This window comes from Anomaloglossus baeobatrachus, chromosome 2 (genome assembly GCF_048569485.1).
Source record: "Anomaloglossus baeobatrachus isolate aAnoBae1 chromosome 2, aAnoBae1.hap1, whole genome shotgun sequence".
NCBI lineage: Eukaryota > Metazoa > Chordata > Amphibia > Anura > Aromobatidae > Anomaloglossus > Anomaloglossus baeobatrachus.
The window spans coordinates 474,086,857-474,112,956 of record NC_134354.1 but is presented as its reverse complement, the minus strand read 5'-3'; the positions used below and the strand labels follow the sequence as shown (position 1 = coordinate 474,112,956).

The following is a 26,100-nucleotide window of genomic DNA, read 5'->3' as shown; positions in this document are numbered from 1 at the left end:
TCTCATCAGTAACAACTGCCATCTCCTATCTCAGTCATGGGACAGTCTGTTTACTAAGATATATTACAAAGTTGCTTATTTTCAGGTGTAATATTGATTTCTGAAATATCAATGAAAACAAGGTTTACGCTTTAGGATTGTGAAAGACTGAGGTTCATACCACATTATGCCTGGTTCATTAATGGCACATGTTCACAGCTGATTTTTAAGGGTTTGTCCACTTTTAAGGACAAATGTTTTCTTAAATACATGTATTATTGGCTTTAAAAAAAAAACCAAAAAAAAAACACTAAACATTTTTTGTAATTGGGTTTAATTAAAACATTTGCATAGTTTACTTTCTATAACCTATGTGTTGCACTGTCTATTGCTTGGTGCACAATGGATTAACTGAATTCTTCAGTATTCTTGTTCTGAGGTTCCCATTGGAGAGTTTTTAACTCTTATCTGTTATCCTCTCAGCTGCTAAGCTGCAATGCCCTGCACATGAGGTAAGAGATATGGCTATACTGCATCAGGACTATACTACTTTTCTAACTGGAGGTATTTGCTAATATTATTACGCCTAAAACATATTGTAATAGGATCTTTGAGATGGGAATAACCCTTTAAGTGCCAAGCCTTGGAAGCACCATCAATGGCAATACCACACTAGTATAACAAAGTAACGGGGCACAATCATACAGTTCTAATAACTTAGCATTTAGCGTGCTTCTAGTAGCTTTTGCACAAAGTTCAACTAGCCGCTTGAGGACTGGTGCAGACACACTACATTGGGGCATGATCACTGCACAGAACTTTGCCTATTTAGAAAAATAAAAGACATTTTACGCAAGTGTTGAAAAATAACATGTTACTTCTATAAATATACAGTGTGTTCTGTCATTTTAATCTTTAGAGACAGTTCTAATAAAGGTTCCCTATGAAGTCACTATGTACATTTATTTCTATAGTGTAACCGTAGCTGTGGTGCCTGAGATCGTTCTTCGTGACCTCTAATTTAACAAAACCATGAATACTACTAAAGGGTGCTTTACACACTGCGACATCGCTAGCGATCCCGTTAGTGATGTGACAGCAGATCGCAGATGCAATCTGCCAAGATCGCACATAGGTCATTTTAATTGCGCCGATCACATGTGCGATCTCGGCAGATCGCCTCTGCGATCTGCCGTGTCACATCGCTAACGAGATCGCTAGCGATGTCGCAGCGTGTAAAGCACAGACAGCTAGAAATGGAAAGAGATAGGTCTCCTTGTAAATGAATGCATCAGAGGTCCATCTTAAAATCCCTGAGGGACAGTTACTAAATGTGGAAAAGATGGCCTCGTTACTTCATCATCAATCCATTACAATTGTGCTTTTTGACTCTTGACCTTCACAAAGATCCAGCAGTATCAAAGCAAATAGAGGAGCAACCGTATCCCTTTGTTTACTCATGAGTGGGGGGGGCGGGGGGTTGGAATCGGCACGAGAGGCCAATCACAACTTCTGACATCTCTATTTATGAAAGGACAATGACCCTTTGTACTGCTGTATCGAAGTAAAGTAAAAAGAGTGAGTGACAAGTTTTAATGCGATATACTATCCAATGGATAGGGGACAACTTAGATTGCTAGGAGCCAGAGAAATGGAACCCCCAGTTCTCCCAAGAATTGGGCTCTGCAGAGCCCCATCTGAATGGAGTGAAGGTTGAGCAAGCACACTTTTTATTCATCCGACAGTGGACTGCCAGAGACAAGGGGCTCTGTACTCGATTACCTCCCACATGAATGGAGAGAATGAAGGAGAGGTTACATGTGCGGACCCTCTGCTCCATTCGGATGCGCTTTGTGGAGCCCCATTTGAGGGGTTCCAACGATCTGACTGCCAGTGATTAGTAAGTTATCTTCCAACTTGGCACAACCTTCCTTTCAATATATACATTTATTTAAGATGGGAGTTATTCCATCTGGAAAAACCCTGACGGATGTTCCTGAGTAAAGGGGTTTTTTTTTTACATCTGTATCACTATTGACTAATAATGGGGTCCATCAAGTACTGCCAAATTGTCCACCATGTTTTTGGGGGAGGGGGCTGAAGTGCTGCATGGAGTATTACTTTTCCATGTACACAAATGTCAATCTATGAAAAAGGCTCTGATGCAGATGTGAACACAGTTTAAGGGTATGTAAACACATTCTGTAATTGCAAGAATTTTTTTTTTAGATTTTTAGGAAGTCCCCCCCCCATTCATTTTAGTGGGGAAAACGCTGCAGGATGTTTTTTTAATCGATACCATCAATGCAAAAGGAAATCAACTACAACTTTTATATTATTCTCTGTGACAAGTACCCAGACCTGGAATGCAGTTTTGGATAAAAAAAAAAAAAAAAAAAAAAAAAAACCACAAAAACCCTATCAATACAATATCTATATGTGTACAAATTAGAAAGAAATGTCAGGCTTAGTGCAGGAGGTAAATATATTCCTCTGCAAAAGTGTGAATCAGGATAGTTACACAAGTTATAAACGATATATCAATGGTCTTAAACAGAAATTTGAGAGCAGCATAATGTAGAGACAATCACCGATTCCAGCGATGTGTCACTTACTGGCCAGACTAGTATAGTTTTGATAAAATAACTGTTTTATCACCAGGAGATTATCACGGGAGGACTAGTAAAACTGCAGCCACGTGAGCCTTTATATTCATGAGCTCTTTACAACCCGACCCCCAACACTAATTGGTAGCTTTCTTTGTTCATGGTGCATAGGCAAAAATCGGCTAATCAGTGGTGTGGGTGGGGTTATACACAGCTCAGCATTTAGAGAACTGCTAGATCTGCAGCAGATAAAACAGCGATTTTATCAAAAGGACAGCAAACAGCTCAGTGAGTGACACTTTATTGAAAGCAAGATCTCCGATTCTAAATCATGCCGCTATCAGATAGGGTAGTAAAAACCTAGTGACAGGTTCCTTATAAGTGACTGCAGTGAGGCATAAACATTATATACAATGGGCCAATATAGCAGTTTTAGTAGTAATATGATAAAATCCTAACTCCGTTCCATGAGCTATCCAAGGACACATTTTAAAGGGTTATTCCCATCTCCAAGATCCTCTCCCAATATGCAGTAGGCGTAGTAGTAATAATAATATTAGCAAATACCCCTAATTAGAAATGCAGTATATAGCCATGTCTCTTAAGGCCCAGGGACACACAACGACTTACCAGCGATCCCGAAAACGATGCGACCTGATAGGGATCGCAGGTAAGTCGCTTGGAGGTCTCTGGTGAGATGTCACACAGTCAGATCTTACCAGCGATGTAGGAACGATACAGGTCGCAGTAGCGACCTGTATAAGGATCTCAGCAGTTACTGTGACCCTGTCACACAGTGTCAAACACAGCGATGTGTCCTGCCCAGCAGGACATCGCCTTTGAAGAAAATGACCTGGACCATTCTGCAACGACTAGAGATCTCACAGCAGGGGCCTGATCGCTGGTAGGTGTCACACATAACGAGATCGCTAACAGGATCGCTGTTGCGTCACCAAACCGTGACTCAGCTGCGATTTCGCTAGCGATCTCGTTATGTGTGACGGTACCTTTACCTCATGTGCAGGGCATAGCAACTTAGGTGTTACATCAGCTTAGGTTGCGTCCACTAAGACTGTGTGCACACAGTGCGTTTTTCGCGGCGTTTTTTGGGTGCGTTTTTGGCCTCAGAACTGCATGACTTTGCTTCCCCAGCAAAGTCGATGAGTTTTCATTGTTGCTGTCCGCACACAATTTTTTTTTAAGCTGCGTTTTTGAGCTTAAAAAAATGGACATGTCAATTCTTTCCTGCGTTTTTCTGCGTTTTCCCCCCATGCAATGCATTGGAAAAACGCAGAAAAACACAGATCAAAAACGCAGCAAAACGCAGCCAAAAACGCACCAAATTGCGGTAAAAACGCATGCGTTTTTTGCCGCGGGTGCGTTTTTAGCGGCCAAAAACGCACAAAAACGCAACGTCAAAAAACCGCAGCGTGTGCACATAGCCTTACATAGTGACAGTAAGTTGCTGTGGTTGTAACCATAAATACAAGGTAAGCGACATGGCTACATCAGGAGAACTATAGTTTTGGCTGTCAATGTTTTACACCAATACAGCAGATTTCTTTATATTTTTTTCATTGGTCTCAACCTACAGACTTGACTTTGTCAAACCATTTTTGCATTTCTAATTTCACTTGTATTTTTTTTCTTTGTTTCAAATTTTAGCTATGGGAGACAGAAGAAAAAAGTGTTCAAACAAAACATTCTTCCATTAAAATGAAAAAATATGCAGAAAATTGCAAATTTGGAAATTTGCTTTGCTTTATATATTATATAGTGAATTAAAGGGAACATGGTACTTGCTTCTTGGGGCCAAATCGCAGGCAGTGGAAATCACTGAGACTGCACGATTGCAGCCATGTAGATTTTTCTCTGAAACGTCGTGGCTTTTCAGAATCGGATTGGAGCGACGCCGGACTAGTATCATCTGGTTCCCTTTAAACAGATTGTCCGATAAAATGGCGCAGAGGTTTCTGCTACAGCTGCTCTCAACTGCATTCCCACTGGTCACGTCATGTGCACAGCATGTGTCCACCTCATCCAATCCCTGGGCCGAGCAGTATCATGCAGTCTTTCTTACCATGATCGCTCAGCCCACTGATTGGAGGATAGAACCGCTGCAGCCAAACGTGGGTATAGATAAAAATAATTATAGCTAAGCATTCAAAGAACTGAAATGGCAATGAAAACACTCAACTCATACTGCAATATATAAATTAAAAACTATTCCCATCTGACCTGTATTGCTCCTGTCGGTACAGCTCTGCAACAATAGCCAGGAGGCGGCTGATGAAGGAGTCGTCGGAGGCCTCCTTGTTTGTCTGGGCTGCTAGAAGGGTGCATTTCTTCTCTGTTTCTGCCAGTTTCTTCTGCAATTTAACATACTCCTGGCGTAGAAGAGCCAAATGCTTCTGCAATTTGCCCACTTCCTCTTTAAATAAATAAAAAAAAATAATTTGTACATTTTGCTGTTTATAAAGATTTGCTCCACTGGTCAAAACCTTGCAAATTATCTAAAGAGAGATTCCAGTAAAGGGAACCTGCCTTTAGAGTCACGCTGTCCTGGTTGCCTACCCTTAGATTTATATATGATATATAGTGATGATTAGCACTACCATGCTCCAGTGCTCTGTACTCGTTAAGGCGGGCTTCACATCAGCCGTATTCTGCTGCAATGCCGGATCCGTCAGAAATGCCGTACAGTTCAATACAGTGGAATCGCGGCGACATAAGATCAGATGCGGTCACATGCGGCCGCAGACACATGTGACCTTATCTCGCCGCAATTCCACTGTATTGAACTGTACGGCATTTCTGACGGATCCGGCATTGCGGCAGAATACGGCTGATGTGCACGCAGCCTAAGGCTAATTTCACACATCAGTTTTTTTTCCACCAGGGACAATCCGGGTAAAACGGATCCGGCGCCGGATCCGTTTTATCCCCATTGATTTGTATTAGCGCCGTATTGTGCCTGATGGCCTTGCGTTGCATCCGGCTTTTGCCGGATCCGTCATAATTGCCTAAAGCGGCAGCTGGAGGGAACGTATCTTGTAACGTTTTTTTGCCCGGCAAAAAAAAAAAAAAACGATCCGGCGCGCTACGGCGTGTTTTACAATGGAAGCCTTTGGACACCGGATCCGGCGTAATGCGGTAAAAAAACGGATGCGGCCGCCGGATCCGTTTTTGTAAACGGAGCATGCTCCAATGTATTGAAAAAAAAAGGATCCAGCAAAAAAAACGGACGAAAAGGATGCAAAAACGGATGCGCCGGATCAGTTTTCTGACGGATCAGGTATATTGGAACCGTCAAAAAAAGGATCAGGCACATCAGTTTTTGCATATTCTGCGCCGGATCTGTTGAATCAGGCACACGCTTTTATTGTGCCTGATGCCAAAAACTGATGTGTGAAATTAGCCTAAGAGGAGTTGGATGCTTGGATGAGTGTGACTTGAGTACCCGAGTATAATGAAAGTCAGTAGGGGACTAGGGCATTTTCCTGGAAGATTTTCCCTACAAATGCTCGCGTTCTCCATTGACTACTCGGGTATTTGAGTTGCGTCCATCCGAGCATCTAACTGTTGTTGACGAGTACGGTACTGCTCGCTCATCACTAATGGTATACTGTTACACTGTCTTCTGATAAGGCAAAACATTGTATAAACACGCCCCTGCCACGTCAGATCGATGGCAGTTTAAAGAAAACCTGTAACTAGATTCATGTGGTCCAACCCACGGGCAGCAAGAATCAGAGCCTGGCTGCGCAAGTGCAAACAAGTATGACATCTAGGAAACTCCGGAATTTAGAGAGACCATCATAGTATAAAAAGCCGGCTGGTGAGTACAGGGAGAAAACTGACTAGTCCGCTGTGGTCCCCATCTGGCTTCTCACCACCCCAGTTTGACAGGTCCATCCCATGTGTACAGAGCGAGAGACCTGTCAATCAATTGGAGTGGGGAGAGGTTTTCTTTGGTAATTCTCTGACAGGTTCCCTTTAAACTGACATTGGAGGGACCTGGCAGGTCTAAAAGACTCTATATAAGTATATAATTCTAAGGAGAGACAATCTGAAATAAAAAGCTTACAAAGTAATAGCTTCATATTTAGTGTATTATAAGTGGTCATCTCGGCTCATACAAATCGTACTGTGTACTTAAAAGGATGAATGATTCAGACCATAAACATCATTTATAATAATCTGCCAAGGACAAATTTGCCAGAAAATGCAATGATCCCCTTGGGGAAGCAGTAAAAGGAATACAACATCATCATTCAGAAATGCGAAGCTACATAATCACAATTCATCAAAATTACTGCTCAATTATCAAGTATAGCGGAAAGTAAAGAGAAGCCAACGGCTGAAACCACAGTGGAGCTGACATGTTTCATTCCCTCCACGTGATCACACATTCTCATCCTTACGAATAACTCAAACATGCTTCTAAGGAAAGACTGCTCCTCGCAGAGATCATTACCTTCATTGCATCATGCCAGTAACCAGTATTATATTTCATTGCAAAGGAAGCCAGCAATTATCAGTTAGCGCTGTGCTGTCTTAATGAGCTGATCGTACCATCAAATTCCCTGTGCAGAAGTGATCAGAGAAGCAGGTGACTCATGCATCACGAGACACCCGACAAGGAATAGATGTCTTCTAGAGACCCTATAGGGTACGTGTGCAAACGATGTAAAGGCCCATATGAACAGGCAGCTAAATGGCAAAGATAGCACACGCACACACGGTCCAATTCAGTTTCCTATGCAATTTTTGCAATAGATCCATTAAGGCCTAAGCCACATGGCATGAAAATCGGAGCGAGTGGAATGCTATAAAACATCGCATTACACTCGGACCAATATTAGCTTGTGTGCCAGCACCCATGAGCGATCATTTTCTCAGCCGTAATAGGACCGAGAAAACAATCGCAGCATGCTGCAACTGTAATGCGTTCAAGTGTATGGGGCGAGAAAAAAAAAAAAAATAAAATCACAAAGCACTTGCAGTACACGGGTGTACCACGAGTGCAGGGCGAGAATGGCAATAGCCTGCAACTGAGGAGAGCGGGAGATAAACCCCTCCCTCCCCTCCTCAGCACTGGCCTTCCCCTCCTCAGAGCCAGCCCGCCACCCGCAGCTGAGGTCCGATCTCATGATTGGACCTCAGTCGCAGTGACACTCTGCTCCCGCTGTGCTGCAAGTGTGAGCAGAGTATCATGCGAGGATCACATTAGACCCCCGTGTGGCCCCGGCCTAAAACTATATGACGCATGGATGAACCCATTGGAGTTCTGAAAGCCATTTTCTTCCAAAAAAGTAAAAAGATTGTCACATGAAACTTTTATTCTTATTTTTTTTTTTTAATACACGAAAACTCCGTCCATGTGGAAAACGCTCACCTGCACTTACCCATTCAGTTGCATTGGTCCGTGTGTTATGAATTTTAAACACCGACATCATAGAAACCAAAAATACATGTAATCGAGGCTGAAATTACACTGCACCAAAATCCACAATATCATCCATGTAATAAGCAGATTTCATCAGGAGATTAAAAAAATAAATAAATCACCATTTCGGTAACAGATAAAGCGCGCTTCAGGTTTGGAAACCCATAACATGCCTACAATACTTGGCAAATTTTTTACATTATGCGTTAATGGAGTATGTTCAATTTCCAGCCTAAAGGTGACTTTACACACTACGAGATCGCTAAAGCGATCTCGTTGGAGTCACGTAATTTGTGACGCACATCCAGCCGCGGTAGCGATGTCGTTGCGTGTGACACCTATTAGCGATTTTGAATAGTTGCAAAAACGTTCAAAATCGCTAATCGGTGACATGCCCCCCTCTTCCCAAATATCGTTGCTGCTGTAGGTATGATGTTGTTCGTCGTTCCTGCGGCAGCACACATCGCTCCGTGTGACACCGCAGGAACAAGGAAGCTCTCCTTACCTGCGTCCCGCCAGCAATGAGGAAGGGAGAAGGTGGGTGGGATGTTCCGGCCGCTCATCTTCGCCCCTCCGCTTTGATTGGGTGGCCGCTTAGTGACGTTGCTGTGACGCGGAACGAACCGCCCCCTTAGAAAGGAAGCAGTTCGCCGGTCACAGCGACGTCGCAGAGCAGGTATGTGCATGTGACGCTGCCGTAGAGATAATGTTTGCTACGGCAGCGATCACCACATATCAGCCGTATGATGGGGGCGAGTGCTATCACGCTCGACATCGCTAGCATCGGCTAGCAATGTCGCAGCGTGTAAAGCGGCCTTTAGGGTGAATACAGCTCATCCATGTACAATGAAATTGTCCTGCAGTACAGATTTCTAAGGTGAGGGTGTCACAACCATAGATTCTGTCATCCGAGAGAATCTGGTCGATTATGCGTAGTACACTTTGATAGAATCTGATCAAACTCTGATCCGAGTTCAATCGGATGACAGATTCATAGCACACTGCAGAAGAAAATGGAGAATAAAATATCACTATCTTCTCCAGTGTGTCAGTGCACAGAAATCCGATTACACTCAGAACGTCATCCAAGTGCAGTCCGATGATTTCCATGTACTCATAGACATGAATGGGTGAGTCTGATCCGATTCCATAGTGAAATTGTTGCAAATTCTGTTGGTGGGAACACTGGGAAGAAAAAAAAAAAAAAAAACATAAAATTGACCATCAGCACTGCCCCACTGAATAAACATTGGTCCGAGTGCCATCTAATAAAAAAAAAAAAAAAAAAAAAAATAAGAATTATTCTTACCGTTAATTCGGTTTCTAGGACCTTCCACGACAGCATAGGAGGTTGTCTCTCCACGCCCTAATTGGGACAGGAAGTTCAAGAGGTTTAAAAGGACCCTCCCACCTCCCATAGCCAGTGTCTTACAAAGAACCCATTGCAATTGAGAAGCACAACATATCCATGAATATATGAATATAAAAGGGGAGGGAATTACCTGCTGTCGTGGAAGGTCCTAGAAACCGAACTAACGGTAAGAATAATTCTTATTTCTCTAGTCCCTTCCACGACAGCATAGGAGGAATACCAAAGAATTGATACCTAGGGGGGGACCACAGCCTGCAGGACTTTCCTGCCAAAAGCCAAATCCCTGCTGGAATCCAGACGATAATGCTTCGTGAAAGTATGGAGGGAAGACCACGTAGCCGCCTTGCAGATCTGCTCAGGGGAAGCCCCTGCCCGTTCAGCCCAGGAGACAGAGGTAGCCCTGGTGGAGTGCGCCGTGAATCCGGTAGGTGGAGAGAGATGCTGAGCGAGGTAGGCATCTCTAATTGCCCGCACAATCCAGTTGGCGACGGTACTCTTAGCCACCTTCCTGCCCTTATTGCGGCCAAAGGGCTGGATGAACAGGTTAGAATCAAGGCACCAAGAAGCAGTAACCTCCAGGTAGTGCAACACTGTCCGACGAACATCCAAAGAATGAAACACTTCCTCACCCGGAGTCCTAGGATTCTGACAGAAGGAAGGCAGGATGATGGACTGAGAACGGTGAAAATCCGAAACCACCTTGGGAAGGAAGGAAGGGTCCAGCTGAAAAACAATGCTGTCATCTCTGACGGTCAGGTAAGGTTCCCGAATAGACAAAGCCTGAAGTTCTCCGACTCTGCGAGCAGACGTAATAGCCACAAGAAAAGCAGTCTTGTGAGAAAGAGAACGAATGTTACAAAAGGACAGTGGCTCAAATGGTGACTGAGATAGTCCGGTAAGGACCACATTGAGATCCCAGCGAGGCGTCAGGACCCTCTGACGTGGACAGAGTCTACTAGCGGACACAAAGAACCGACGGATCCAACGATGATCTGCCAGAGCCGTGTCAAAGACTGCACTGAGGGCTGATACCTGAACTTTCAGGGTGCTAGGCCTAAGGCCTAAGTCCAATCCACTCTGGAGGAAGTCTAGAATCTGCGCAACATTAGGCCGAAGTGGGTCAGGAGGCCGAGAACCACACCAGGAGGAAAATCTCTTCCAGATTTTGTTGTAAATACTATTAGTCACTGGTTTACGGTTCTTCTGTAGGGTAGCCACAACTTTGTCAGAAAGCCCTTGGGCCTTCAGTGCCCGGGCCTCAGAAGCCAGGCAGCCAAGTTGAGTTTCTGGGGAGCCGGATGGAAAATCGGACCCTGGGACAGTAAGCTGGGGTCCGAACCTAAGAGGACTGGGCCATCTATTCCTAGAGTCATGATCAGGCTGTACCAACTCCTCCGAGGCCACAGCGGGGCTACCAGTATAGTTAGGACCCCCTCGTCTCTGATCTTCCTCAGGGCCCTTGCGAGAAGAGGAAGAGGGGGGAACGCGTAAGCGAGGCAAAAAGACCAATTGTGGCAGAAAGCGTCTACCCCTAACGCCTTGTCCCGGGGGTTCAGGGAGAAATATGTTGCGACCTTGCGATTTCCTGCCGAAGCAAAGAGGTCCACCTCTGGAGCACCCCACCTTGCCACCAGAGAGCAGAACACCGCCTGATCCAGACTCCATTCCCCCGGATGAACATCCCGACGACTCAGGAAATCCGCCTGAAGATTTAGTGAGCCCTTCAGATGGACCGCAGAAAGGGATAGCAGTGATTGTTCCGCCCATGGAAAGATCCGGGAGGACACCGACTTCAGGGCGCCTGAGCGTGTACTGCCCTGATGGCAGAGATGTGCCACTGTTGTGACATTGTCTGAATATACCAGGACGTGAGAGTCCCGGACGAGATCCTGAACCGCAAGGAGGGCTTCCCTGACTGCCCTGAGCTCCCGGTAGTTGGAGGATTGGGAGCTGACATAAGGACTCCAGACCCCCTGAAATGGGGAGTTTGCCACCATTGCACCCCATCCTCGCAGGCTGGCATCTGTGGTCAGTGTAACCAGGGGTGCATGCGTCCAGGCAACCCCCACCTGTAGGTTGTTGGGCCGCAGCCACCAGAGAAGGGATGAGGAGATGGGCCCCGAGAGGCGAAACCGTCTGTTTAGGGAAGACGGGAGTCTGTCCCAATGCGCCAGGATATGATCCTGGAGACACCGAGAATGGGCCTGAGCCCACCTGACTGAGGGAATGCAGGACGTCATAGAACCTAGAGCAGACATTGCTGCTCGAAGCGTCGGGCGAGCCTGCCTGCACAGCTTTGATATTTTGGCTAACAGAGCTACCCTGTGGCCCTCTGGGAGAAAAGATGCCTGTCTGTCGGAGTCCAGCAGCACTCCGAGAAACTGCCGAGTGGAGGAGGGGGTTAACTGTGATTTTTTGAGATTTGGAATCCATCCCAGAGACTGAAGGATCTCTAAAGACTTTGCCACATGGCTCCGGAGGATCTGAGCAGAGGGAGCCATGAGAAGAAAGTCGTCCAGATATGGAACGAGACAGATACCCTGCAATCTTATGAAGGCGACCACCTCTGCCATGATCTTTGAAAAGATCCTTGGAGCCGAGGAGATCCCGAAGGGAAGTACATTGAATTGGAAATGAAGCACTACCTCCCCGTGCAGAATCGCAAACCTGAGGTATTGCCTGTGACCCGGATGGACAGGCACATGGAAGTAGGCATCCTTCAAGTCTATAGAGGCCATCTGGTGGTGAAGACCTATCAGGGGGATAGCTGATTTTATTGACTCCATCTTGAACCGCCGGTACCTGACCTGTCGGTTGAGACGTTTTAAATTGATTATTATCCGGACGTCGCCCGATGGTTTCTTGACAAGAAAGAGGCGGGAGTAGTGTCCTATCCCTTCTTCCTGACTCTGGACTGGGGAAACGACCCCCGAGTGCATAAGCTCTAGAATCTTTGTGTACAACAGAGCCTGTGAAACCTGCGACGCCAGAGCTGTGACTCGGAGACCCGGAAGAGGGGGGGAGATGAATTCTATTAAGAGACCCTCTGAGACGATCTTCGGAACCCATTGGCAGGTGGTTATGGACCGCCACTGGGGAAGAAACGCCGAGAGTCGTCCCCCCACCCGAGCCGAGTCACTGCTTGTCCTGCTGGGGACGTTGCTGATGGGGGGGGATGAGGATGTTTCTTCCTCTACCCTTAGGATAGCTCCACCGGCCCGCCTTCCCTTTCCCTCTAGGCTGGGAGGCTGGAGGCATCGAGGGACGAAAGGATCGCTTCTTGGTGGGTCTAGGATCGGGTAAGGCCTTACGATCAGTTGCCTTGTCCAAAATATCATCCAGGGCAGGCCCAAACACCAAATCCCCTTTAAATGGAAGGGAGCAAAGCCTCATTTTGGAGGTGGAGTCTCCACTCCAGGCCTTGAGCCAGAGGGCACGTCTGGCAGAGTTAGATAGAACCGAGGTCCTGGCCGCCAGGCGGACTGATTTCACTGAGGTATCTGCCAAAAAACTGGTAGCCTTCCTAAGTAAGGGAAGGGATTCCAGTAACTCCTCCCTAGGGGTACCCTGGGAAATATGAGCCTCCAACTGGTCTAACCACCTAAGCAGGGACCTGGATACACAAGTGGAGGCAATATTAGCCTGAATGGAAGAAGACGATGCCTCCCAGGATCGCTTCATTAGGCCTTCTACCTTCCTATCCATCTGATCTTTAAGTTGGGAAGTATCTTCAAATGGAAGCGCCGTTTGTTTAGCTACCCTAGCCACCTGTACATCTACTTTTGGGACCTCCCAATGTAATTCAGAAGGTTCTAGCGGAAACCGGCGTCTAGGGTCACTCCGTACCCGCCTCTCAGGAAATTCCCATTCCTGAGAGACAATATCCAGAATATTAGCATGAACCGGAATCCCTAATTGTTTGACTGTTTTTAGGCCAGCAAACATCTCATCCTGGATAGAGGGAAGAGACTGTACTTCCTCTAACCCCATAGTACTCCGAACCGCCCCAATAAGATCCCCCAAATCCTCTGAGGGAAAGAGAAAGGACTGGTCAGACCTCCCAGAGGGAAATCCGTCATCAGGGCCCTCTGAGGCGGAATCAGCGTCCTCATGATCAGACGGGGCTGACTGGAGTTTCTTCTTTTTTGGAGAAGAGGGGCCAGGAGCAGGGAGGGAGGCTAGTGAGGCCTGAATCTCCTGCTTCATCATGGACCGCAACTCGTCTACCAGGGACGGTTGTTCGGCCCTAATAATCTGGTCCGTACATTGTTGGCAAAGCTTTTTATCCCAGGCAGTAGGGAGCTTCTTAATACAGACTGGACATTTTTTGATTTTTTCATATCTGTCAGGTCTATCCGGTTTATCTGACTTTTCTGACTTCTCAGACTTTTCTGATTTGTCAGTTTTGTCAAGTTTCTTAGTGGCCTTGTCCTCCTAGAAAACACAGACCAGAATTCCATAAATATCTGCCTGAGATCTATGCCTGAGGGACCATCCCCCTCTGTACTTACTGTGGTAGGGGGCACACTGGGCTCTGCAGATGCAGCTGCAGGGGAAGACATGACAGGGAGCACGGTCGAATCTCTTACCATGATCTGACGTCTTCACGGCAGCCCTTATGCAGAAGGGCCTGCCCCCAGTGACAGCTAACTTTTTTCCCCGCCTCCTGCATCTGGTCCCGGCAGGCCGATCAGTGTCGGCGTGTCCTCCACGCTGCCTCCGCGACCGGAAGTGCCCAAACCGGAAGTTCGCTAAACCGGAAGTCCCGCCTCCGGTAGCACTTCCGGATCGCTCCAGCAGCGTGCATGCAGGAAGCGACCGGTGGCTCAGGGAGGACGCCGGCCGGGGAGCTCAACAGCCTGCATCACCCCAGAGGAGGTTCCGGAAGGCTGGAGCAGCGGTCCCCCACAGCGTGAGGGAACAGCAAGGGAGGAGCGGTAAAAGGCCCGACCGATACTGTCCGGCTGCAAGTAAGATGGAAAAAAAAAAAAAAAAAAATCTTATACTGTAGTTCGCCGGCCACCACAGCATAGGAGAACGAAAAAACCTCTCCATGCCCCATGGGGACAGGAAAGACACTGGCTATGGGAGGTGGGAGGGTCCTTTTAAACCTCTTGAACTTCCTGTCCCAATTAGGGCGTGGAGAGACAACCTCCTATGCTGTCGTGGAAGGGACTAGAGAAAATCAGACAGCACTCGTCCGTTTCATACAGTGGTGTGAGCGAACCCTAAATGTTAATTCTAATTGTCGATTTCCATGCATCTCATAACCCCTTTTAATATAATTTTAATGGTCGTTTTCCTTGCAAATCCACGACAAAATACAGATTATACTTTTTTTTTTCAACTTTGTACTTGTATCCTTAAAGAGGTTGTCTCATCTTATTAAATGGGAATAATGTCAAAGTGCTTGTAATAACAAGCAACCTCTTACTAACAATCCTGTCTGTTCTCAAAAACTGGGATATTTTTTATTCTATAGTTTACGTCTCTTACTAGGTTACCAGCCACTTCTGCAGTCTAAGGCCATGTGCACAGAGTGCGTTTTTGTATGGGGATTTTTGGATTCAGTTTTGTCACAAATCTGCATGGCTATTCTTATGGCAGCAAAGTCAATGAGAATTCTGAAGTATAGTGTTATTTTTTCCTCGTAGATTTGGTGCAGAAAATAATCTGCAGCATGTGAATTCTTTGCACATTTTTGGCTGCATTTTACAGCCGCATCCACACTGAGCGGCGTCATAGCGACGTCACACGGCAGGCGGCCAATAGCGGCGGAGGGGCGGAGATTAGCAGGATGTAAACCTCCCGCCCACCTTCTTCCGTCCATATTAGCCGCCGGCGGCAGGTAAGGAGATGTTCCTCGCTCCTGCGGCTTCACACACAGCGATGTGTGCTGACGCAGGAACGAGGAACAGCATCGTACCTATCGCGGCAGCGTAATTATGAAAAAGTCGGAGCCTGCAACAATGATACGATAACGACACTTTTGCGCTCGTTAATCGTATCATCTAGGATTTACACACTACGATGTCGAAAGTGACGCCGGATGTGCGTCACTTTCGATTTGACCCCACCGACATCGCACGTGCGATGTTGCAACGTGCAAAGCCGCCCTAAGGCTATGTGCCCACGGGGCAAGTGTCCTGTGGATATATCCGCAGAAGCTCCCAGAAAACCGCAGCACAACTTTGTCCGTTTTAATGCTGCGGTTTATTTGCGGAATGTCCTGCGGATATGCTGCGGGCATTCTGCATTGAGGATACAGTACCATGGCTTGGGTACTGTGCATCCTCAATGCAGAACAAGTGCTGGAGTGATTGGTGAGTTCATACTTACCTCCATCACGCAGCACTTCACTTTCCGGCCGTGTCTGCACTGTGCAGGAGAAGGTGGGTGGGCCTGAGCTAGCTCTGGCTGTCACATGACCGGAGCTCGTGCTTGCCCTGCCCACCTTCTGCTCCTGGCTCCACCGCGCTCCTCTGCATCGGAGGAAGTGACTCCGGTGTCTTCTATCAAGGCAGGTAAGTATGGGACCCTGCGGAGAAATCCACTGGAATAAGTCACATGCTGCAGATTTTTCCCCAGGGAAATCCGCATTATTTCCGCTGCGGAAAAAAACACAGCATGGGCACAGCACTTCTAAAATGCCATAGACATGGCTGGGGACTCGCTGTACTGCGGATTTTTGACAAATCCGGGGCATTTTGCCGAAAAAATTGAGCGGATTTTCCGCAGCGTGGGCACATAGCAAACCAGCAGTAACTGTTAGGCTACGCAAGGGGCACATAAGCCCGTTTCTCTAGTTTGATCTGACCAGCTTTAGTTCCTCTACACTCCGGCAACGCTGCAGAAGGAAAAGAGCCTCTGCTTGCATCAGGCAACACAGATCAGGCCAGCAGCATGACCATGTCGAGTGTCCAGTCAACCATTTATTGAGTATGTGGGTGTCCGTACTATCTTCTGGATAGCAGATGTAAGAAATAAGGATCGGGCCATTCAATTTCAACAAGACATTATTTGTTCCCATATAAAATAAGCCACAGTATTTGGCGGATAATTCCCCTGTCCCCATTGTGGAAACAGGCATGTTCAGCTGAGCTGCATAAGTATGGGATGTAGGAAGGAATAGTGGTCAGCCAGAAGATCAATCGGCAAATAGCTGTAACAGGTGTATGCTACCTTTACTGTTCCACTAAACCCTATGAAATCAACATTTGCTGATGAATCAAACACCTCTAAGATAAATAGGGTCTCGTTTCATCACTGTCATTTTTAAATCACTTTTTTTTTTAACTTGGCATTAGAAAGAAGTGAACTCGAGATCGGTGTTTGTACAAAATACAGACTTTGCAACAACAAAAATAAAATAAAAATCAAAGTTAGAGTTCGGGTGCTTTACATATGCAAACCACTTGTGCGACTTGCTTGCAGTGTTTGATCGTCTCACACTGGGGGTAATCGCAACGTGATCAGATGTAGTGTGCACCCAAAAATAATAAGTAAATGGAAAAACCCTGCACTCCCTTCTCCGGTAGTGTTCTGTTTAGGGTAGAGTTAGGCTATGTCCGCACGTTGCTTTTTACCTGCTTTTTTGCTGCTTTTTCAACTGCAGCGTTTAATGCCAAAATGGTTGTGTTCTGCTTTTCAAGCAAAGTCTATGGGAATTTGGGTTTCTTGTCCGCACTATGCTGTTCAAACTGCAGCCTTTTTGTTGCAGAACTTTGGTCAAAAACTCAGCTTTGCAGTGCAAAACCCAAATGGCAAAAACAATTGACATGTCAATTGTTTTTGCCATTTGGGTTTTGCACTGCAAAGCTAAGTTTTTGACCAAAGTTCTGCAACAAAAAGGCTGCAGTTTGAACAGCATAGTGCGGACAAGAAACCCAAATTCCCATAGACTTTGCTTGAAAAGCAGAACACAACCATTTTGGCATTAAACGCTGCAGTTGAAAAAGCAGCAAAAAAGCAGGTAAAAAGCAACGTGCGGACATAGCCTCATACTAGCGTATGACTCACACGAGTGCAATGCGAGAGACGTGTTACTCACACCCATACAAGTCTATGGGTGCAAGTGAAACATCAGACTGCACTCGGATGTCATCCAAGTGCAGTGTGATATACGCAGGCTAACATCCATTGTGGAGATGGATTTTATAAACTTTACTGTATTGAATTTCAAAACCTAAACATCCAATCTGACACCTAAAGGTATGTATAGAATCAGCCTGATAGTGCCATAATAGCACTAGCTTTAGGTTACATACGAAAATCCTGGTGATTGGTTCCCTTGAAGGTCAAGTCCAGATCCAAAACCGAATGTTAAAGTACGGCTGAACCAGCAGAACAGAGTTTCCATGGGTCCGCTCATCTCTACTTGGTATTCATTGTAATTTCTGCTCAAAATGCTTAGAAATTGTGCACACGGTTCATGATTTTTGCACAAGAACAAAATTTCTGTTTACCGGTACTTCTGTCTTTTACCTTTTTGACAGCTTCCTAGAGCAAAAAAGTTGCATTGAATTTTTTTTGATGGTTTGTCTACAGAAATGTTAAAGTAACATTTGAAAAGTTAAATCAGGGAAATGGGCAAGCAAACAGCCACCACTCAGGCCACAGCACTGAATGGGCGTATAAAGGTGGCTTCTGGACAGTTGGCGGCTCTGGTTTTTGCATAATTGTGCAGATTAGCAGTTCAAAAGTCTGGAAAGCAGAAAAGCAAAGCATGTTACAGATCTGAGCCCTCAGAAAAAAACCAAGAGCTTGACAGATAACAGTTTAAGGGTATGTGCACACATTCAGGATTTGCAGCAGAAATAATGCACCAGGTTCTTCAGAGGGTTATCCCGTAGTTTCTGTGAAGTCTTTTCTCCTGTCATTTTTTCACTCCATACAATAATGAAGCCATCATTTTTCCTCAAACCCAAGAAAACAACCAACAAAAACAAGAGCGGTTTCAAAAATATTTATAAGACAACCAGGCGCCTTTTGTGATTTCCCATTGACTTGTATTTAATGTACAGAGGGGTAATGCCTGAAGAATGGTCATATCACTACTTTTAAGTGCTCGGCATTAGTGATGAGTGAGCCCTACTATGCTCGGGTCTCATAACAAGCTTTGGATGCTTGGATGGGCTTGAGTTGTGTACCAAGTATGATGGAAGTCAATAGGGGACTCAATCATTTTTCCGGAAGATCTTTTGGAAACATGTTCAAGTTTGGGCGCTCTCACACATCCGGCTTTTCGCTGGTTTGCCGGTTCCGGCGCACACCAGTACAGTGGCAGCGCGAGAAGCTCCGGTCACATGCTGTCATGTGTCAAAGCGCCATTTCAAATTGACTTCCATTATACTCCGTCTACGAGTGGCGCCTATCCGAGCATCCGACTGATCGTTACAAGTACCAAGCACCTGAGCATGGTAGTGTTTGCTCATCACTACTCTGCATCTTTGGAAACCTGAACAGGTGTGAACCTGCAGCGGTTAAAAGACATTAAAAAACCTGAACATATCAACAGCAAAGGGTTTTTTTTTTTCCTTTTTTAACTCATAGAAATGCAGATGATTATTCTTTCGAGCATTTTCTGACCAGTCTGGAAAAGACGTTGTATGCACATACAACTGCATCTCAATAAATTAGAATATCATCAAAAGGTTAATTTCAGTAATTCAATACAAAAAATGAAACATTCTATAGAGTCATTACAGAGTGACCTATTTTCAAGTGTTTATTTCTGTTAGGCCCCTTTCACATGTCAGTGATTCTGGTACGTTTGTGCTTTTTTTTTTTAAACGTACCAGAATCACTGATATACGCAGACCCATTCTAATGAATGGGTCTGCTCACACGTCAGTGATTTTTCACTGCACGTGTCTCCGTGCGGCGTACCCGCGTGTGCGTGATTGCCGCACGGAGACATGTCCATTTTTTTCTGGCATCACTGATGTCCCGCGGACCACGCAGTGGTGTGGTCCGTGAAACACGTGCCAGAAAAAAACGTGCTTTTAAAATAAAAATCATTTTTACTCACCCGGCGTCCATCGATGTCCTCTGCAGCCCGTTCTCCCTGCTGCTTCTGAGCCGGCTCATCATTGTCGCGCATATTCATTATGCGCGACACAGCCGACCCGGAAGCAGCTGTTGCGGGGGTCACCGCCGGCCGGATGCTGCACCGCGGGAGCGATCAGCACCGTGGACAGCGGGAGCGCGCACAGGTGAGTTGTTTTCTAAGTGCAATCACGGGCCACGGAGGACGGAGCCCGGATTGCACTTAGACAACCCACGTGTGCCGTGAATCACGGCACACACAGGGACATGTGCGTGTTTTACACGCCAGTGAAAAACGTCACTGTTTTTCACTGACGTGTGAAACGGGCCTTAATGTTGATTATGGCTTACAGGCAATGAAAACTCAAAAGTCATTATTTCAGAAATTAGAATAATTACCACAAAACACCTGCAAAGGCTTCCTAAGTGTTTAAAATGGTGCCTTAGACTGGTTCAGTAGGCTACACAATTATGGGGAAGACTGATGACTTGACAGACGTCCAGAAGATAGTCATTGACACACTCCACAAGGAGGGTAAGCCACAAAAAGTCAAGCCACAAAAGGTCATTGCTAAAATTAAACTGGCTGTTCACAGAGTGCTGTATCTAAGCATATTATTGGAAAGTTCAGTGAAAGGAAAAAGTTTTGTAGAAAAAGGTGCACAAGCAACTAGGATAACCGCAGCCTTGATAAGATTGTTAAGAAAAGACCATTCAAAAATTTGGAGGAGATTCACAAGGAGTGAACTGCTGTTGCAGTCAGTGCTTCAAAAGCCACCACACACAGATGTATCCAGGACATGTGCTACAACTGTCGCAATCCTTGTGTCCAGTCACTCATGACCAATAGACTACGCCAGAAGTGTCTTACCTGGGCCAAGGAGAAAAAGAACTGGACTGTTACTCAGTGATCCAAGGTGTTGTTTTCAGATGAAAATAAATATGGCATTTCATTTGGAAATCGCGATCCCAGAGTCTGGAGGAAGAGTGGAGAGGCCACAATCCAAGCTGCTTGAGGTCTAGTGGGAAGCTTCCACAATCAGGTCTAAAACACACTTCCGCAAAAAAAACGTCCGTATGACACGGTCCATTTTTCGGGTCCGTGTTCCGTTTTTTTTGGGGCGTTTCTCCGGTACGTATGGCATCCGTGTGATGGCGTATGCGAGCCGTGTGTACGTGTAAAATGTCCGTGTTTGTGTGTAAAATGCCCGTGTATGTGTACGTGGAATGTCCGTGTGGAATGTACGTTTGTGTGTTGCACAATGTCGTTGATACATGTCGGCTGACAGCAGACAGAGTTGCGCGATGAGAATGAACTCGGGTGAACTTCACCCGACTTCATTGTCATGCTGCGGCTCTGTCTGTGTGCCGCGTACTGATTAGCAGTCACCTGTGAAGGATTCACCAGTGACCCCTAAATCCCCCGAGTGACTGAAGTGAGCGGCCCTCTCTCATACTTACCGCTCCCCGACCACCAGCACGGCGAGGAACAGCTGTGCAGAGAATACGCGGCAACAATTACTTTGATTAATGAGCGGCCGGCATATTCAATCTCGTATTCCCTGCTTTCCCCACCCACAGACGCCTGTGATTGGTTGCAGTCAGACACGCCCCCCACGCTGAGTGACAGCTGTCTCACTGCACCCAATCACAGCAGCCGGTGGGCGTGTCTATACTGTGCAGTAAAAGCGCACACACGTACTTACCACACGGTCACACGTTCCGTGTGATTTTACGTGTGTGTGCCATCTACTATTGAATAACATGGGTCTTCGTGTGTACGTGTCTCCTGTACGTGCAAATACGTACCGCACACGTACAAATTAAACGGATGTGTGTTGCGGGTCTCAGTGATAGTTTGGGGAGCCATGTCATCTGCTGGTGTAGGTCCACTGTGTTTTATTAAGACCAAAGTCAGTGCAGCTGTCTACCAGGAAATTTTAGAGCACTTCATGCTTCCCTCTGCCAACATGCTTTTTGGAGATGAAAATTTAATTTTCCAGGAGGACTTGGCACCTATCCACTCTACCAAAAGTACCAATACCTGGTTTAATAACCACACTATCACTGTGCTTGAATGGCCAGCAAACTCGCCTGACCTAAACCCCATAGAGAATCTATAGGGTATTGTCAAGAGGAAGACGAGAGACAATGAACCCTACAATGAGCTGAAGGCTGCTATCAAAACAACCTGGGCTTCCATAACACCTCAGCAGTGCCACAGGCTGATCTCCACGCTACAATAATAATAATATTAATGCAGTAATACATGCAAAAGGAAACCCGACCAAGTATTGAGTACATTTACTGTACATATTTTTCAGTAGGCCAACATTTCTGAGGTTAAAATCACTTTTTTCAGTTGGTGTTATATAATATTCTAATTTTCTGAGATAATGACATTTGGGTTTTCATTGGCTGTAAGCCATAATCATCAGCATTAATAGAAATAAACACTCTGTTATGACAATTAATATATGTGTTTCCCATTTTGTATTGAATTAATTAAATAAACTTTTTGATGATATTCTACTTTATTGAGATGCACCTGTACCTTAAGGATTTATATTTAGAGGTTGATACACCTGATTGTATGTAACTGTGAATGTAAAGAATTTATAGTCTTATTGCTGACATATTTAGTTAAAGCGACTAACAAATGGTTAATCAACGAACATGTTACAGTCCAAAGTTCTGTGCATTCAGCTGTGAGACCCTGTGATCACCATCACAATAACCTGCTGACAGTCCATGTATTAATAGTGACATCAGTACTACATATTATTGGAGTAAAATGGTGACAAAACAGTGTACAAGGATCAAAAACCTAGTGTGCGCGCCCACAATCAGTATTTGCAGCGGTTTGGACGCAACCTACCTCAGCTACGTCCAAACCGCTGCGGGGTACAGTACAAGCATAGTGGATGGATTTCTAGAAATCCCGTGCCCACTGTGCTTGTTTTTTCCACAGCAAACACTGACCTGTGGAGCGGCTTTCCAGACCGCAGCACGTCAATTGTTTGCTGCGGATTCGCATGCGTCCTCCGTAGGGAGAATACAAGCGAGAGACTGCAGCGACCCGAACCCTGATCGTGGGCACCGACAGCTGCGTTCACCTGTGGAGGAGACTCACAGCCCCGCAGTCCAAGACGCAGCGAGTCCGGATTGTGGGCACAGTTAAAAAAAAAAAAAAAAAAAAAGACACAAATCTCCTCTAGACAGACACATTATCCACGCACAAATGATGGCATGACCTGCCCATGTATAACACTCATCACACAGAGGAAGGTGCCAAGTAAACCCCTTATTTCACCAGTATTACTTCATGTCTCAAAGATTTCACGGTTGCAAAAGTACCGTAGTTCCTGTCCAAGACACAATACTGTTATCCCTATCTGACATCAATGCTACGGCGCAGTGCTCTGTCCTACTACTGAAAATAAGCCAGTGGCACCGCTGCTGTACAGTACCGATAAGCAGCAGCTGCCAACGGTATTCACTGAATGAAAGCCTCGCAGTCCCTCTGAACGGCATTACAGGGTTCAGGGCCAAACTGACAGGGGCTAACTCATCAAGCAGTAAAAATGGCGTGAAATGCAGCAAAATTTGAGTGCAAGTAGTACTTCTACTCCACTCCTGACCAGCTCCCCCCACTTGACAAAAGTGGCATAAATTGCAACAGACATTTACATAAGCCCAGACGTATGCATTTGTGGTCACACGCAAACTAATCTCATCCAATTTCCCTCAATTCACTTTTTTTGACAGAAGCCAAAGTCATCTAGTTGGCCCGTGATTCCAAGTGAACAGATAGCATACATGTGGTCATGTGACCGCTAGCACCGGAAATACAAGGGAACCATGTGCACCATATTGCGAGTCAAGTATATCTCCATGTACCCCATATACAAAGTTCGGTGTATTCCTACGGACTGTTGCTATGACACCACAGCCAACCGGTGTATTCCTATGGACTGTCACATACAGCTGACTGGTGTATTCCTATAGACTGTCACATACAGCTGACCGATGTATTCCTATGGACTGTCACATACAGCTGACCGGTGTATTCCTATGGACTGTCACATACAGCCGACCGGTGTATTCCTATAGACTGTCACATACAGGCAACCGGTGTATTCCTATAGACTGTCACATACAGCCAACCGGTGTATTCCTATAGACTGTCACATACAGCCGACCGGTGTTCTCCTATAGACTGTCACATACAGCTGACCGGTGTACTCCTATAGACTGTCACATACAGCTGACCGGTGTATTCCTATAGACTGTCACATACAGCTGACCGGTGTACTCCTATAGACTGTCACATACAGCTGACCGGTGTACTCCTATAGACTGTCACATACAGCTGACCGGTGTATTCCTATGGACTGTCACATACAGCTGACCGGTGTGTTCCTATAGACTGTCACATACAGCTGACCGGTGTGTTCCTATGGACTGTCACATACAGCTGACCGGTGTATTCCTATGGACTGTCACATACAGCTGACCGGTGTGTTCCTATAGACTGTCACATACAGCTGACCGGTGTGTTCCTATGGACTGTCACATACAGCTGACCGGTGTATTCCTATAGACTGTCACATACAGCTGACCGGTGTGTTCCTATAGACTGTCACATACAGCTGACCGGTGTGTTCCTATGGACTGTCACATACAGCTGACCGGTGTGTTCCTATGGACTGTCACATACAGCTGACCGGTGTACTCCTATAGACTGTCACATACAGCTGACCGGTGTACTCCTATAGACTGTCACATACAGCTGACCGGTGTGTTCCTATGGACTGTCACATACAGCTGACCGGTGTATTCCTATGGACTGTCACATACAGCTGACCGGTGTGTTCCTATAGACTGTCACATACAGCTGACCGGTGTGTTCCTATGGACTGTCACATACAGCTGACCGGTGTATTCCTATAGACTGTCACATACAGCTGACCGGTGTGTTCCTATAGACTGTCACATACAGCTGACCGGTGTGTTCCTATAGACTGTCACATACAGCTGACCGGTGTGTTCCTATAGACTGTCACATACAGCTGACCGGTGTGTTCCTATGGACTGTCACATACAGCTGACCAGTGTTATCCTATAGACTGTCACATACAGCTGACCGGTGTATTCCTATGGACTGTCACATACAGCTGACCGGTGTGTTCCTATAGACTGTCACATACAGCTGACCGGTGTGTTCCTATAGACTGTCACATACAGCTGACCGGTGTATTTCTATAGACTGTCACATACAGCTGACCGGTGTATTCCTATAGACTGTCACATACAGCTGACCGGTGTGTTCCTATAGACTGTCACATACAGCTGACCGGTGTGTTCCTATAGACTGTCACATACAGCTGACCGGTGTGTTCCTATGGACTGTCACATACAGCTGACCAGTGTTATCCTATAGACTGTCACATACAGCTGACCAGTGTTATCCTATAGACTGTCACATACAGCTGACCGGTGTGTTCCTATGGACTGTCACATACAGCTGACCGGTGTGTTCCTATAGACTGTCACATACAGCTGACCGGTGTGTTCCTATGGACTGTCACATACAGCTGACCGGTGTATTCCTATAGACTGTCACATACAGCTGACCGGTGTATTCCTATAGACTGTCACATACAGCTGACCGGTGTGTTCCTATAGACTGTCACATACAGCTGACCGGTGTGTTCCTATAGACTGTCACATACAGCTGACCGGTGTGTTCCTATGGACTGTCACATACAGCTGACCGGTGTGTTCCTATAGACTGTCACATACAGCTGACCGGTGTGTTCCTATGGACTGTCACATACAGCTGACCGGTGTATTCCTATAGACTGTCACATACAGCTGACCGGTGTATTCCTATAGACTGTCACATACAGCTGACCAGTGTTATCCTATAGACTGTCACATACAGCTGACCGGTGTGCTCCTATGGACTATTGCAGTCTGTGCAGCCCCAGTGACCAGTGCCGGGTGTGCAGCGTGTACCGGGCACACAGCACCGCGCCCACTGACTGAAGCCCTGTGCAGACTGACACCAACCCAACACACACAGCCCAGGGGTCACCTGACCAGCCTGCGCCACACGCGCGCGCACACCACACTTGCGCCGCCTACTGTCGCCAGCTTTAGCAGCCCTGTCACTGAGGTATCTGCCGCCAGCCCCTGCCCTGCAGCTCCCTCTTAGGTCCCCCCAGGGCCGCTTCTTTACCTTCCGCCATGATGGATCCGCCCGGCTGATATCGCGAGAAGAGCGGGTAGATGGGAAGTTACACAGGCAGGCGGGGTGAGGTAGATCCCGGGGGATGTGAAAGAAAGGAAACTCATTGACTCATTCGCTGCCTTTGTGTTTACGCCTTGAGAAGCCATTCGGCGCCATCTAGCGGCGGAGAGGAGGCAGTGCTACAGCGTCTATAGTAGAGTGGGATGATTATATGGCCGCTGTCTGTGGAGACGGCGGACGCCTCAGAGATGTCCATGTGGCTCATACGTGTTGTATCCGGAGTCAGTATAATCTCTGGTGCTGTTCACGTGTCTGCATCTTTTTCAGAGACCGTGTCCGTGCTAAACAAGTCCGGTTTTCCCCAGCACCGTGAATGGAAAGTGACTAGGAG

At 46.3% G+C, this 26,100-nt stretch overlaps 1 protein-coding gene across 1 annotated transcript in view; it reads right to left on the bottom strand.

Annotated features, from left to right (window-relative positions):
* ANKFY1 (ankyrin repeat and FYVE domain containing 1) overlaps nt 1-25,796 on the bottom strand; it is a 137,048-nt gene extending 111,252 nt beyond the window's left edge. The window contains exons 1-2 of the mRNA XM_075336371.1: nt 25,698-25,796; nt 4,824-5,016 (exon numbers count right to left, since the gene is read on the bottom strand). Of these exons, the coding sequence (XP_075192486.1) occupies nt 4,824-5,016; nt 25,698-25,707 (203 nt within the window). The 5' untranslated portion in view covers nt 25,708-25,796. The remainder of the gene's footprint in view (nt 1-4,823; nt 5,017-25,697) is intronic.
* Between the last annotated feature and the right edge of the window lie 304 nt (nt 25,797-26,100).